At 37.9% G+C, this 16629-nt stretch overlaps 1 protein-coding gene across 7 annotated transcripts in view; it reads left to right on the top strand.

The window, feature by feature from the left end:
- The first annotated feature begins 49 nt into the window (after positions 1-49).
- Positions 50-16629, top strand: part of KNTC1 (kinetochore associated 1) — a 74363-nt gene continuing 57783 nt past the window's right edge. For 5 of the 7 annotated variants that reach the window (XM_042909743.1, XM_042909745.1, XM_042909740.1 and 2 more), the window contains exons 1-13: positions 50-295; positions 1765-1935; positions 6600-6720; positions 8457-8572; positions 8924-9002; positions 9597-9674; positions 10944-10978; positions 12002-12112; positions 12876-12969; positions 13576-13628; positions 13835-13950; positions 14278-14329; positions 15518-15616. In XM_042909743.1, coding sequence (XP_042765677.1) covers positions 1807-1935; positions 6600-6720; positions 8457-8572; positions 8924-9002; positions 9597-9674; positions 10944-10978; positions 12002-12112; positions 12876-12969; positions 13576-13628; positions 13835-13950; positions 14278-14329; positions 15518-15616 — 1083 coding nt within the window. In that variant the 5' untranslated portion in view covers positions 50-295; positions 1765-1806. Of the gene's footprint in view, positions 296-722; positions 763-1764; positions 1936-6599; positions 6721-8456; positions 8573-8923; positions 9003-9596; positions 9675-10943; positions 10979-12001; positions 12113-12875; positions 12970-13575; positions 13629-13834; positions 13951-14013; positions 14051-14277; positions 14330-15517; positions 15617-16629 lie in introns of those variants that run through there. The other 2 variants (XM_042909741.1, XM_042909746.1) reach the window with 2 other exon arrangements.

Raw genomic sequence — 16629 nt, 5'->3', positions numbered from 1 at the left:
ATTGGTTGTTCTTTTGAAGGGGGCGTGTAAGGCCAGGAGGGGGGCGGTGCCAAGAAGGTACCCTTAGAATGCGCAGCCTGGAAATCGAAACGGGTGGAATTTAGGGTGGGGCGACTTCCTATTTCGATTCTAAAGCAGTCTTGGCCTCCTCCGGCCGCCGTAAAAGGGGTTGGGTTTGTGTTCTCCCGCCAATTTAAACCCGTGGGCTAGAACCTGAAGAGATTAGGGACAGTTGTCGGGGGAAGGAAGCGGGGCGGTAAATTTGAGTGTTCTTCTTTAGTTTCGGCAGTTGCAGGTGAGGAGGGGGAAACGCGCTGCTGTGAAGACCTGGGGGTGGGTTCACGTCGAAGGAATAGCGGCCTCATCTCACCTCGGGGCGTTTTTCCCTCGAGACGCTGGCGGGAGAGAATATGAAGCCGGTTCTTGCTGGTCTGTTGCCCAGCTGGGAGCACTTATGCATGGGGGCCTAATTGACGCTTTCATTTCGTTTAATTTGCTCATCGGTTCTCCACCCGGAGTGACCTCAAATCGTTACTCGAATCAAGTCACTCGTCTGCTTAGTGTCTTTTACACTGTGGCACCGAGCGTAAAAATCCAATCTTGAAGTCGAGGATTCGTTAGCTCCTGCCCTGTTTCATTTTTGCTGTGGCCCGGCACCTGCCCCAGACTCGTTCCAGGCTCTGAGCCTGTGCATTCGGCCTGCGTGAGTTTTCCCTCCGAGCTTTGCATAATTGGCTTCTTGCTCTTGGCCTTACACCCTCGGTAAGAACTCTTTCCCGTGTTTAGAAACGTCCTGTGACCGTAGCCTAAATCTTACCTGTTTCCACCAATGAAAATAATAAGTCACCTAACACATAAGACTGAGTGCTTGCCGCGAACCAAGCCTTGTTCTGTGAATATTTAAAACTCGTCTAACAACCTTTGTGGGTAGGTACAACTATGTCCCTGTTACAGAGAATTGAGGAACAAAATCCAGGACGAGTGTCGTAAATATGAAGGAGCACCAAGTCAAAAATCATTCCTTCCCTGTGCTGTACATTCCGTAAAATTTAAAACGTATTTCTGCTAGCACTTATCCAAACGGTTGTAATTATTTGGTGGGGGTTCCCCACCAGCGATCGACCCAGGGATTGTTTTCCATCTTTGTATTTTACTCCCACACGCCATACATACAATGAGTTATATAGTCTTTGCTGATGAGATGTTCAAGCGACTGGCCTGGGGTTATATGTATACTCTTTGGTGCAGTCAGAAACCCAATCCAGTTTTCCCCTTCTTATTTTCATTTACTGTACGTTACTGGAAACATTATAACGGACTTTTTTTAAAGTTCAGCTGGAAGCTTAACCATCCTTGGATATCCCAGATAGTCTGACTTCAGAGCTTCCACTATTCATTGCTATCCTGCTTAAAGGTTTATTTCAAATGAAAACTTGTTATAATTTCGAGCTAGGCACACAAAATACTAGAAGCTCTAGGATACATTGCTGAGATCAGATTTATGTTCCTAAACCAATACATTGTTCTCTAATGATAATCATAGCTGTAGTTACATTTATATTATTGGTCCAAAGTATCTAGTGACTGCAGAAATAACACAAAGACGAGTTTTCATTGGATCTATATATATATGTATATGTATATATACATATGTATTTACAGGGACATATATATATGTCCTTTTTGTTAAAACTTTTTGTTTCCCAAGGAATTGTGTTCTATGCAACAATATAATTTGTTCTCTTATTTTACATACTGTCACAGGGAAAGTAGTGGTTCCTGACTCAGGAAGACAATCTCAGAAACATGTGGAATGATATTGAGTTGCTGACAAGTGATGATACAGGAAGCGGGTACCTAAGTGTTGGCTCAAGAAAAGAACATGGAACCGCTTTATATCAAGTTGATTTGCTAGCGAAGATCTCCTCTGAAAAGGTAATGATTGTGATGCTATTTTCACTCAAAACATTTTTGCTGAATACTTAGTAAGCCTAGTAGCCACATGGTAAATGTTCTGTAAATGCTGACAGCACTTTCTCGAGGAATCAAGTTTCAGTCTCACGTTACTGGAAATTTCCATCTGAATTCTCCCACTATTGTCTTAAGTTCACTATTTCCAAAACTGAACATTTCATAGCTCTTCTTGACGTTTGGACATACAGAATGTATATAAAGTGATATAAAAAGTACCCACCACCAGCTCAGGAAATAAAACATTACCAGTAGAGTTGAAGCCCCTGAGGTCTCTTCCTTTTCCCATGCTCTCCCATACTCCACCCATGAGTTAAGCACACTGCTGAGGTTACATTTATCCTTTTCATGCATTTCTTTCTATGTTTCATTTTCTTCATTTATTTATTTAAAAAAATTTAAAAAAAAAAATTTTTTTTTTAACGTTTTTAATTTATTTTTGGGACAGAGAGAGACAGAGCATGAACAGGGGAGGGGCAGAGAGAGAGGGAGACACAGAATCGGAAACAGGCTCCAGGCTCCGAGCCATCAGCCCAGAGCCTGACACGGGGCTCGAACTCACGGACCGCGAGATCGTGACCTGGCTGAAGTCGGACGCTTAACCGACTGCGCCACCCAGGCGCCCCTATTTAAAATTTTTTAAGTTTATTTTTATTTTTGAGACAGAGAGAACGAGTGTGCGCATGCAAGTGAGGGAGGGGGAAAGAGAGAGGGAGAGAGAATCGCAACCAGGCTGCGCACTGACACTGTATAACTTGGTGGCAGGGTTCAAACCTATGAACCATGAGATCATGACCTGAGCCGAAGTCAGACACGTAACCCACTGAACCACCCAGGCGCCCCTTTCCTCTTTTAATAATAATGCTACCATTCTCAGCCCAGGCTTGAAACCTTATTGTTTGAATCCTATAGAAAAACTTAGATTCTCCTTTTCAGTAATTTGCTTCTGATAAAGTATTTTTTTGTAAGCAAAGTTTCTTTTTTTGTAGAGAAAGTACATCTGATTTTTTTCTCAGAGTATTATAGCCCAAGTTCCCTCCACTTTCCTTAGTCAATGTAATATTTCATTTTCTAAGAAAGAAGGTTTATTTATTTAAAAAAAAATTTTTTTAACGTTTATTTATTTTTGAGACAGAGAGAGACAAAGCATGAATGGGGGAGGGTCAGGGAGAGGGAGACACAGAATCTGAAACAGGCTCCAGGCTCTGAGCTGTCAGCACAGAGCCTGACGTGGGGCTCGAACTCACGGACCGCGAGATCATGACCTGAGCCGAAGTTGGCTGCTTAACCGACTGAGCCACCCAGGCGCCCCAAGAAAGAAGGTTTAAATGAAATGAAGAAGAGACAAATTATTAGAAAGAAGAGTTGCATTTTTTAGGGCTTGAAAGGCAGGACCTCTATCTGGGGACCTTACAGAGGAAAAACTTCCTAACTCATTCTGTAAGTCCAGCATTACCCTAATATCCAAATTAGGCAAAGATATTATAAGAAAAGAAAACTGCAATATTTCTCTTGAATAGAAATGCAAAAATCCTCAACAAAATATTGCCAAATTGAATTTAACAATATATAAAAAAAGTTATATACTGTGACCAAATAGGATTTATCCCAGGTATGCAAGGTTGCTTAGACATTCAAAAATCAATTAATGTTTAGGTGATGGTTGTAGTAATTAACACCTTATTTTGGTAATCATTTCGTAATATGTATCTATATTAAATCATCACATTGTACACCTTAACCTTACACAATGTTAGATATAAATTGTATCTCAGTAAAGCTGGAAAAATCGGTGTAATGCTTCGCATCAACAAACTATTCTTTGATAAAGAATATCTATAAAAAACTTACAGCTAACATCATACTTAGTGGTAAGAAACTAGAAACTTACCCAGTAAGATCAGACCAAGGCAAGGTATTCCTCTCACTACTTTCCAACATCATACTAGAAATGTCAGCTAATTCAATAAGACAAGAAAGAGAAAGAAGAGGCATACAGGAAGAAAGAAAGAAAGCTGTCTTTGTTTACACATGACTTGATTGTCTATGTAGAAAATCTGAAAAAACTTCTGAAACTGAAAAGCAATTATAGGGGTGCCTGGGTGGCTCAGTCGGTTAGTTAAGCATCCAACTTCGGCTCAGGTGATGATATCACGGTTCATGGGTTTGTGGGTTCCAGCCCTGTGTCAGGCTCTGTGCTGACAGCTCCGAGCCTGGAACCTGCTTCAGATTCTGTGTCTCCCTCTCTCTCTGCCCCTTCCCTGTGCATGCACCCTCTCTCTCTCTCTCTCTCAAAAATAAACATTAAAAAATAAATGAACAAAATAAAAATCTGTTATAGCAAGCTCGCCGGATATAAGGTTAATATGCAAAAGTCAGCTGCTTTCCTATATACCAGCAATAAACAAGAAGAATTTGAAATTAAAAACAATCCAAACTAATCTTTGTGAGCTTGGATCAGGCAAAACTTTGTTAGATATGTTGTCATAGGGCACCTGGGTGGCTCAGTTGGTTGAACATCCGACTTCAGCTCAGGTCATGATTTCACAGTTTGTGAGTTCCGGCCCCATGTCAGGCTCTGCGCTAACAGCTCAGAGCCTGGAGCCTGCTTCAGATTCTGTGTTTCCCTCTCACTGTGGCCCTTCCCCACTCATGGCACAAGCTCTCTCTCTTTCACTCTCTCAAAAAATACATAAACCTTAAAAAAACAAAGCAATCACGGGATATCACTGCACACCTATCAGAATGGCCAGTATCAACAACACTGACAACACCCAATGCTGACAAGGATGTGGAACACCAGGAACTCTCATTCCATGCTGGTGGAAATGCAAAATGGTACAGCCCACTTTGGAAAACTTTGGGGCAGTTTCTTACAAAATGAAATTATTCTCATACCATACAATCCAGCAGTTGGACCCCACGGTATTTACCCAGAGGAGTTGAAACTAGTATCTATACAAAACCTGCACATGGATGTTTATAGCAGCATTATTTAAAATTGGCAAAACTTGGAATCAACCAAGATATCCTTCAGTAGGTGAATAGATAAACTGGTACATCCAGACAATGATTTCTTATTCAGCCCTAAAAGAAATGAGCTATAAAGCCACAGAAAGGAGGAAACTTAAGTATCTATTACTAAGTGAATGAAGTCAACCAAAGTGACATACTGTGTGATTCCAGTGATACGACATTTTGGAAAAGGTAAAACTATGGACACAGTGATAAGATCAGTAGTTATCAGAGGTTAGAGGTTGAGGGGAGGAGGGATGAACAGGCACAGCACAGGATATTTAGGGCACTGAAAATGTATAGTATAATAATGGTGGATATATGTCATTACACGTTTGTTTTGACCCACAGAATGTACAATAGGAAGAGTGGATTATAATATAAACTATGGACTCTGGGTGATGATGTGTCAATATAGGTTTTTCAGTTGTAACTAATGTACCAAATGGTGGGAGATGCTGATAATGGAGGAAGCTGTGCATATGTGGAGGCTGGGATTTTTGGGAATTCTCTGTACCTTCCCTCAGTTGCCCTGTGAACCTAAAACTACTCTTAAAAAATAAAGTCCTAAAAAAAAGAAGAGGAGGAAGAAGAGCTATCCAAGCAGAGAGAATTGTATGGGTACGTCCCAGGAAGGTATTGCACGGTTCCTTCTTTGCAGTGCTTTGGGGTAACTTCTTGCTATCAGAAGAAGCAAGTTAAAAGTATTAAGAAGCATCAGAATGTGGTGGCATTTTCAAGAATTTCACCTGGAAAAGGTGACTGTTGAAACAGGCCCAAAATGAACTGATGGGATTAAAACCCAGTCAGGGAAGATTAAGAACAGTTAACACTGATTGAGCGGATATTATATGCAGGGCTATCTTCTGAGCCTTTACGCAAATTCAGTCATTTGATGCTCATACAGGCCAGTGTTGTAGGTACAGGAGAGTACAGAGGGGTCAGTTGAGGCATTTGCCCAAGATTACTCAGCAAGTGATTGAGCACTGTCAACTACTGAGCTGTCCAACTGCTTCCAGAAACGTTTGTGTGCAGAGCTCCAAGTACCAGAAGCTGAAGACCGGAGACTATTTGGCTTGCATAGTAATTTTTAAAATGTTGACTTGGCTGTCAATATTTATTTAAAACTCAGAACATTTTGCACAAGGATCCAGTTTTCTGGCGTGGCCATACCAGAGTTGCATTTCCTCGGGGCTTTAATCTGACTGGTTCTGCTCTCTTTATTGTTATCTGTGGGGGTGTGAGCCCTCCTGTTTTCATCCTTTCAGCCGTCATATCCCAGACACTGAGACCTTGTGCCAGTCATGGCTTGTTTATTTTCATGCCTGCCGACTCCTTCAGGCGTAAGATCCATCCTTAGGAAACAAAGACTTGCTCATGAGAATCCCTTGCCCTTTCTTAGCAATCTTGGACTGTTTCCCTATTTTGGACTCTGAATGGATTGATATACCATAGAAAGAAAAGCTTGACTAATTAGATATATGGACTAAAAAAAAGAAAAAAGTCTTTTCAAATTTTAAATGTAGGTGTTTGGGACTATGATGATACTCTTGGTAAGCATTGTTAAACTGTATAAAAACATTTTATTTTAGTCATGCTTTTCCCTCCCACAGGCCTCGTTAAATCCAAAGATACAAGCATGTAGCCTAAGTAACGGATTTATTATTGTAGTGGATCAATCAGTGATCCTGCTTGACAGTGTTTGTAGATTGCTTCAACTGCATCTTATATTTGGTAAGTCTAATGTAATGAAATAAAATAAATTGGAAGTCAGATATAGCTTTCTGCCAATTTCTACTGCATTGCCTTTTCTTTACTTCATTATTTCTAAGACTTGAAATTGGACTATTTCAAGAAATTAATCTTGAATGCCTTTTTGTACAAAGAGTACTAGATGCAAGGGATCCTGAGATTAGCCCCTTCCTCAGTAAATCTAAAGGGTACATGTGAAACAAAAATTGACTTTACTTGCCTGGTTTTTAAAATTAGAATTACTGTAGAAACCAGTTGAGCTCATTTGTGTTCACATTCCTGAATCTTGTACATAATTTCAATATCAAAACAGGTATTTGAATAGTTTTAGAATATATATAGCCATGTAAAAGGTTTTTAAATTACTTATAAATTCTTCGTTGAGTTGAAGGACTTAAAGTATATGCAAATGTGGACGTAAGAATAAGGGACAAGTCAGTGAGTGTGCTGAAATATAGGTGAAAACATTGTGAATGCTTTTTCTGAAATTGTGAGTGGTGGTTGTTGAAGTGTTTGTTTAAGAACTTAGACAACAGAAAAAGTCAGGAGGTATGCATGCGAGAAGCCAATCCTGATCGTAGTATGGAGGCAAGGAACTCCTATTTTGTGGAATCTTAATGTATCTACCCTGAATGATCCACAAGATTGACAGTTTCATCATGAAGTAGCAGGCTGTGTTAACATGTAATACACTTGAAGAAAGTGTTTATGTCTCATCTTATCCACAAGGGCTATCCTGAGGACTCCAGTCAGTGCTGCAACATGCATGGCTCTTCCAAACTATCTTTTCTTGCTCTACTTTTTCTTGTTTCCAGAAAATTTAACCACCTTCTTACATATCATGTAATTTATTATGCTCTAATTGTTTACCATGTATTTCTGCCTTGGGATTTGAGCTCCATGAAGGTGGGAATCTTTTGTTACTATTCTTAGATATATGCAAAAGACCTAGGCCATTGCTTAGCATGCAGTAAGTGCTCAGTAAATATTTGTTCACTGAATACAAGAGTAACATTCTTTTAAAAAATTTTTTTTAGTTTATTTATCTGAGAAAGTGAGAATGTACAAGCAGGGGAGGGGCAGAGAAAGAGAGAGGAGACAGAGAGAATCCCAAGCAAGCTCTGCACTGCCAGTGCGGAGCCCAATGCAGGGCTCAGACTCACAAACTGTGAGATCATGACCTGAGCCGAAGTCAAACACTTAACCAACTGAGCCACCCAGGTCCCCCACATTATTTTATTTTATTTTATTTTATTTTATTTTATTTTATTTTATTTTATTTTATTTTATTTTATTCTTTTTTAAATAATTTATTGTCAAGTTAGCTTACATACAGATACAGTGTATACAGTGTAGTCTTGTCTTCAGTAATAGATTCCTGTGATTCATCTCTTACATAGAATACCCAGTGCTCATCCCAGCAAGTGCCCTCCTCAATGCCCATGCCCCATTTTCACTGCCTCCTCACCCTCAACCCCTCCCCCCCACATTCTTTTTTAATGACCACCTTTTGGAAGTATTTAAGAGAAACTTGAATAGTTGGCTTTTAATGACAAAATTTGCAAATTTCTTGTATTGATTGAAAATAAACATTTTTGAAGGAAGCTTATAACTTTTTGTTTTTTAGTGCAAAAAGATGGTTTTATTAAAACAAGAGGACAGGACCTGTGGGCAGAAAGAGTTGTGGGAAGCTTGTAACTTTGATTTGAAATTTTCAGATACCGAAGTGGATGTAGTTGGCCTATGTCAAGAAGGAAAGTTTCTTTTGGTTGGGGAGCGAAGCGGCAACTTACATCTTATTCACGTAACATCGAAGCAAACATTACTCACTAATGTAAGACCCTGTTAATGTTTTTCTTTTTGTTACCTAAATTTGAAATTATCTCTTAGACACGAAAACTAATAAACCGTTGCTTAATTTGTGCTTTAAATGGAAAAAATAATGTTCTTTACATGAAATTTTAAGAATCATACCTCAGAAACATGAAGTAAATGCAAAATTTAAAAATTAAGATTTGAAGATAGTATGCTTGTCCAAAATAGTTTTCCACTTCAAAATTAAAACGTTTGGAACATAGGCAGAATTATTGCTAATAATAATTGATAACCCTGGGCTTTAGAGAATATAACCCTTAATTGTGTTTTCTGAGTTTAATCTTATCATTTGAAATGAATTTGCAATTAGGCTTTTATTCAGAAAGCTAATGATGAAAATCAGCGTACTTACCGGAATCTTGTTATTGAGAAAGACGGTTCAAGTGAAGGTAAGTTTTTTGAATATTTTTTAATGCTCTCTGACTAATATCCAATCAAAAAATCAACTTTATAGTTAATAAATTACATGACTCTATTTTTATGCTTTTTATACAGTGTTAAATTTTCTAGTGATTTAAGTAATATTATCATAAGAAATAAGTTTTTTATTTTAGTCCTTTTCAGAGGTTTAAATGTTCTTCTCCTAAATATAATATTCTAAACTCATTTTTACCATTTTGAGAATTCTATAGATTACCAAGGAGAATTATATTCTTTTAAAATGTTTTTGTAGGTTTTAGCATATTTATCATATTTTTATTTCAACAAATGTTAACTATACTTAATTTATTTCAATATATCTAAGATTCTTTTTTCTTTTTTTTGGCAAATGAACTTTGATTTATAAAGTTTCAAGGAAGTTAACATTGTTTTTGCAAATAACAGTTCTTTGTAGATAAGCTTTATCTGTATCATTAGTATATTATTTGATGATTAGAATTTAAATGAGCAAATTGACATATTTTTAAGCTAGGTCCAAACACTGGCTTAAATTTCATATCCACACACCTTTTAGAGAAACTGGTTTGATTTTCCTTCAATAGGTACCTATTATATGCTGCTGCTTACAAACAATGGATTTTTTTGTATTACAAACCTTCAGCTTGCAAAAATTCAACAAGGTAAGTAATGGATTTTTCTTATTATTGATTTGCAGCAATATTTCTTATTAGTTTTGGGGTAAATTTTTAAATATTTTCTTTAAGAATATTATTTTAGGGGGCACCTGGATGGCTCCATCGGTTAAGCGTCCAACTCTTGATTTCAGTTCAGGTCATGATCTCACAGTTCATGAGTTCAAGGCCTGTATCAGGCTCTGTGCTAAGGATTCTCTCTCTGCCTCTCTCCCCTGTCTCTCTCTCACAAAATAAATAAATATTTTTTTAAAAAAGAGAGAGGGTGCCTGGGTGGCTCAGTCGGTTAAGTGTCTGACTTCAGCACAGGTCCTGATCTCACAGTTTGTGAGTTTGAGCCCCAGATTGGGCTCTCTGCTGTCAGTGTGGAGCCTGCTTTGGATCCTCTGTCTCCCTCCCTCTGCCCCTCCCCTGCTCTCTCTCTCAAAAATAAATAAACATTAAAAAAAAGAGCGAATATTATTTTAGTTTCATTAGATTCTATGATACTGCGTATATATTTTTTTAAGTATTCATATTATGTTTCTCCATTATGAGGGATGCAACAGAATCTGAGGAAATGTACTTTGTTTATAGCCTTTAAGGGGTTTATAGCTTAGCTGGGGAGACAAGACACACACTAGCATAATAATAAATGCTCTTCGATGGAAAGAATGAACCTGGAAACTGAAGTGACTATATAAACATGTTAACAATAACAGACAATAATTCATAGTATGTGCTAAGTGAATGGATGGACCATACATTCCTGTGAGCTGGGAAAGGTTAAGGAATTAGTTCAGAGCATGTGTTCAGCAAGTTCCTTAAATAGTCTGTATTCCAAGAACATACAAGGTCCTGGGGATACTACAAGACATAGTTCTTCATAGTGTAATGAAGAAGCCAGGCAAGTAAAAGAGCTCTTCCAAAATGGTGTGCAAAGTGATGAAGACTTTACAGGTAGGACTTCAGAGCTTGGATAGAAGAGTTGGAGCAGGAAGAAGACCCTCTTAGGAGGGAGAAACATGATAAGGGAAGGTATGGAGAAGCATTCCAGGGACAAAAAGGCAGCCTGGCTGGTGTCCTGACTAGGACATACTGTCACAGTTTATATCAGTGGTCAAGGGCAAAACTGAAAAGTCAACATTTCTTTATTAGTTTCTGACCTGTGTTCTTCTCACTAGATTGTATGTAATTTTGACTTAACACACAAGGGTGACTTGTGTGTATTTCGTAGGTTAATACTATAAATTTAGTCTGCTTTCTTCTTTCATACAGCAATTGAGAATGTAGACTTCAACACAGCAAAAAAGGTAAGAAAACAAAACCACATTGTCTTGTTGATTCTTATATTTAATATAAGTTTGGGGAGAGTGTTTCTGGATATTGTCTAGTGGCTAATGTTTTAGGAATCAGTGTGATGTAACATTTTAATAACATTTCCATTTTAAAACGCATTTATAGGAGCACCTGGCTGGCTCCTTTGATGGGATATGCAACTCTTGGTCTCGGGGTTGTGAGTTCAAGCCCCATGTTGGCTATAGAGATTACTTAAAAATAAAATCTTAGGGGTGCCAGAGTGGCTCAGTTGGTTAAGTGTCCGACTTCAGCTCAGGTCATGATCTTGCGGTTTGTGGGTTCAAGCCCCATATCAGGCTGTGTGCTGACAGCTCAGAGCCTGGAGTCTGCTTTGGATTCTGTGTCTCCTTCTCTTTCTGCTCCTCTTCCACTTGCTCTCTGTCTCTCAAAAATATAAACGTTTAAAAAAATTTTTTTTAATAAAATCTTAAAAAAATATCTTGGGCCCACTGGGTAGCTCAGTCAGTTGAGCATCCAGCTCTTGATTTCGGCTCAGGTATTCCCAAGGTCATAAGATCCCTGTGTTGGGCTCCATGCTAAGCATGGAGCCTGCTTAAGAATCTCCCTCTCCCTCTCTCTCTGTACCCCCAACTTGTGTGCTCTCTCTCTCTCAAAATAAAAAAATAAAAATAAAGCCTTTCAAAAAAAAAAGATATCTATTTAAAAAAAACAGGAGCTCCTGGGTGGCTCAGTTGGTTGGATTTCTGACTCTTGATTTCAGCTGGGTTCGAGCCCTGTGTCATGCTCTGCACTGACAGTGCAGAGCTTGATTGAGATTCTCTTTGTCTCTCTCTGCCCCTTCCCTGCTTGCACGGTCTCTCATTCCATCTTTTAAAATAAATAAACTTAGAAAATAAAACAAACAAAAAAAGTAAAAATGCATTTATAACAGATGGATTTAATTCATTTTTATCTTTCCAAGGAATTTCGACGGTGGAGCATATATATAACGTTCTTATTTTTTTTTAATTTTGCAGTTACAAGGACAAATCAAGTCCAGTTTTATTTCTACTGAAAATTACCATACTCTTGGTTGTCTCAATCTTGTGGCTGGAGATTTAGCCAGTGAAATTCCTGTGATAATTGGGGTAATTCTTTCTATAAAATTTTAGTTTTTTGCTTCAGAAGTGTTTCTTCATTAACATAGTTTTGGTTAAATTACAAATTAATTTGTAATATATTAACAGAAGCAGGGAAATTATAAAATTAACTCAGTAAGTATACCTAAGTTTCTCTGTTGGAAAATATGGCATCTTTATTTTCACTAGTTTCTTCCTGAAATTTAGCATTTCTTTCAATTATGAGTCTAGATAAAAACAACAACAAAAATCTAATTATATTCAAGAAGTAGGCAAAAATTCAACATAATTATAGCATTTACAACGTTTTTACCTACCAAATTTGTATTTCATATTAAGAAGCAGGCACATTTGTCTATTCTGTGTATCTGGTTCAATATTTCATTAGGGTTTCAAATGATTTAATATTTATAAATTTTTTTTTAAAAAGTTGTGGTTACTTTAATGAAAATACTTAATCAGAAACTATATCTCATACTACTGGAGGAGGTCTTGAAGTTTACCCCATGTCTTTGGAGTGAGTTGCCTGAATATGCCCACTCCTTATTAAATATTCACGTGATAACAGTGAACAGCAAACTTTGCTGTTCTTGCCATCCTGTTCTGTTGAAAGCAATCTAAGAGAGGAACTGGAAGATAAAAAGCTAGTTGGGCTTGAGTACATAAGTATATTCTGAAATATGTAATGTGTACAACTTGGGTGTTTCTGCTTTGAGGAGAATTCAGATCTAAGAACGAAATTTGCAGTTGATGTGCTATTTTACCTCTGTAGGGAACTGGTAATTGTGCATTCTCAAAATGGGAACCAGACTCTTCCAAGAAAGGAATGACAGTTAAGAACGTTCTTGATGCAGAGATTATTAAAGGTAAAATAAGTTCATGAAGCTACTTGGGGTCAACACTAACAAGTTTTAATTTTCAGGTCAGTATCATCCTGAGTCTGGCAAACAGGACATTTTACCTTACTGCTCTTTGAAACACGCCAGGTTAGTTAGATAATTGTCCATGTATGCTTGACATGTTGCAGTTTTTACTCTTCATTTTAGGAGATTTTACATTTTAGTGGTCATCTAAAAATACATAGAGGCAGGAGCACCTGGGTGGCTCAGTCAGTTAAGCATCTCCTGGTTTCAGCTCAGGTCACGATCCCGTGGTTTCATGACTTCAAGCCTGGCGTCAGGTTCTGGGCTGGAAGCCCAGAGCCTGCTTGGGATTCTTACTCTCCCTCTTTCTCTGCCCTTCCCCCACTCATGGTATTTCCATCTCTCTCAAAATAAAGTTAAAATATACATATGTATACACGTAGACATATATGTATATATATATATATATATATAAAGAGGTGAATGTGAGAATGCAAACTTTAGTTGTAGTAGGTCTGCCTTTCCATAAACATGATAGTTTATTATTTAAATGTGGCTATCTGTAATACAGAAATGTAGTTCTTACACACCTTGCTTTCTCTTTTGTAGGTGCAAAGAAGTTCCAGTTGATAGACAATCTACTTTTTGTTCTTGATACTGATGTATGTTTCTGATATTTCTCCTTCGATGTTTTCACTTGGTATTATGTGATATTTGTCATACTTAACAAAGATGAGAACTTTAAGTGGGGTGGATTACTATCTGGTGTGCTATGCTTTATTTCAGTACATAAATCAAAAAGATCCTACAATGTAAGATCCTGAAATATCATTTAGAAGATGTATCTGTGAAATGTCTCCTTTTGCAGAATGTGCTGAGCTTGTGGGATATTTACACTCTGACTCCCATATGGAACTGGCCCTCTCTTCACATTGAAGAGTTTCTTCTTACCACAGAAGCAGAGTCTCCTTCATCAGTCACGTGGTACATTATGACGCTAGTAGTGTTTCCTTTCTTTTAGAATCAGGCTTCTTGATCGTTGATTATGTATTACATTCTGACTAACTCTGGACAGACTGACAGGGTAAGGATCATTCCATTGCTGGCCAGATTCATTGAGAACAAATAGGTAGTTCAAACCTCCAAGTGGTTGTGTTAGAGTGTTAATCTGGGCTATAAACGTGAAGAAACCAGGTTCAGTGTCTTTTGTGGGAATCAATTTTAACCTTTAAGAATACCCCTTTGACTTAGCTTCTATGTAGCAATTGGCAAAGCTTATTTTATTCACTTAAACCTTCTTTTCTCTCTTAGGCAAGGGATTACAAATCTCAAATTAGTAGCTCTGACAACTACTGCTGATAAGGTACTGGAAGATTTTATTTCACATTTGTCCATATTATGTGTTAGAAATAGCATTAACTAATATGAAAGTAGTTAAGTAGTGCCCACTTGACAAATCAGAAATAATCCTGCAGAGTTCTTTTTTCCTTATAAAAAAATGGGTATGTCTCAGCTCCCCAATAAAAAAAAAAATTTTAATCTTTATTTATTTTTGAGAGAGAGAGAGAGAGACAGTGTGAGCAGGGGAGGAACAGAGAGAGACACACACACAGAATCCGAAGCAGGCTCCAGGCTCTAGGCTCTGCGCGTGAGCACAAAGCCCAATGCGGGGCTCGAACTCAGGAACCCTGAGATCGTGACCTGAGCCGAAGTTGGATGCTGAACTGACTGAGCCATCCAGGCACCCTTCAGCTCCCTATTTTAAATGGAGCATTGCAGGATTAAAAATATCTACAAGAGGGTGCTTTGGTGGCTCAGTCAGTTAAGTGTCCAACTCTTGATTTCAGCTCAGGTCATGATTTCACAGTTTGTGAGTTTGAGCCCCATGTCGGGCTCTACACTGACGGTGTGGAGCCTGCTTGGGATTCTGTCTCTCCCTCTCTCTCCCACTCCCCTGCTCACTCTTTCTCAAAAATAAATAAACTTTCGGGGCGCCTGGGTGGCGCAGTCGGTTAAGCGTCCGACTTCAGCCAGGTCACGATCTCGCGGTCCGTGAGTTCGAGCCCCGCGTCAGGCTCTGGGCTGATGGCTCGGAGCCTGGAGCCTGTTTCCGATTCTGTGTCTCCCTCTCTCTCTGCCCCTCCCCCGTTCATGCTCTGTCTCTCTCTGTCCCAAAAATAAATAAAAAATGTTGAAAAAAAAAAAATTAAAAAAAAATAAATAAATAAATAAACTTTAAAAATATATATCCACAAGAAAATGTTTGTTAGAGTGACTCATGCAGTTCTGGTACTGAGGAATTACATGCATCCTAAATACAAATTGTAGAATGAACACCAGATGCACGGTTTTTTATTCAACAGATTTGAAAGGTGGAATAGAGCATAATTTTATATGTAACATTTAAATAATACAGCAATGGTCTTTGTTATAAAATTGTTTTTGCATTTAGTTTTGTACTGTTTTAATCTAGCCACTTGATATGAAGTGCTGTCTTATCCTTGTAGGTTTATATGACCTACTAAATTAATTGCTCTTCTCTTTTTCTTAGATGAAAAATCTCGTGGTTTATTCATTACCTATGATGGAAATACTGTATTCTTTGGAAGTATCTAGCGTTTCATCTCTGGTCCAGTCAGGAATTAGCACAGTAAGTTGATGTATATTTTATGCTTTATAATAAAAAAAATTAAGAATAAGCTAAGGGGTGCCTGGCTGACTGAGAAGAGCATTCGACCCTTGATCTTCGGGTCATAAGTTTGAGCTCCACACTGGGTATAGAGATACTTAAATAAATAAAAACTTAAAACAAACTAAGCATGAGTGGAACTAGTGTAATACCTGAATAGAGCTCAGGTTTATAACTATATTTGTTGTTACCAGAGGTTCTCAAATATACTGACAAAACCAAGTCTTCATATAAGAAAAAGAAAAGCACATTAATCAAATGAAACCTGAACCATCTGCTTATTCAGTTTTCTTGTGTCTCCACAGGAAATATGAATGATAAGCAATTTGGGCGGAGGGTCATTGCTTTTACTGATTTATCTTTTAATTTTAATCTTTCAAAAAACATTTTACTACATTTGTTTTGTGTCTTCACACACAGATGCACACATATGCACACACACAGACACACTATATTTTTCCAAACTATTTGGAATTTACTTGCAGACGTCATGGCCTGTTACCCCTAAATGCGTCAGCAGGTCTCTCCTGAGAATAAGGGCATTTTTCTATAATACCAGTATTAAATTTAACATTAATACAATACTGTTCCGAAATACACCATCCAAATCCAAATTTTACCAATTGTGCCAATTACTTTAAAGCTATTTTTTTGTTTTGTTTTATTTTTGTTTTTTCCTTAGTCCAGGATCTAATCAAGCATCATATATGGAATTTTGTTGTCATGGTCACATGGTCTACTATAATGTGCAATAGTTCCTTAGTCTTTTTTTTCAAGACATTGACATTTCCAAATCCTAGCCTGTTGTGTTGTACAGTGTCCCTCTATTTGGATTTGTCTGGTTATTGCATCATAATTAGACACATGCTGAGCTTTCTTGGCAAGGATACCACAAAAGTTATACTGTATTCAGCTGTGTCATGTTAAGGGGCTTATGTCCATTTGTCCTATTACTGATGATGATAAATGTGATT

Source organism: Panthera leo, chromosome D3 (assembly GCF_018350215.1).
Source record: "Panthera leo isolate Ple1 chromosome D3, P.leo_Ple1_pat1.1, whole genome shotgun sequence".
Classification (NCBI taxonomy): Eukaryota; Metazoa; Chordata; class Mammalia; order Carnivora; family Felidae; genus Panthera; species Panthera leo.
Note: the sequence above shows the minus strand (reverse complement) of the source record. Positions and strands in the feature narration are given on the sequence as shown.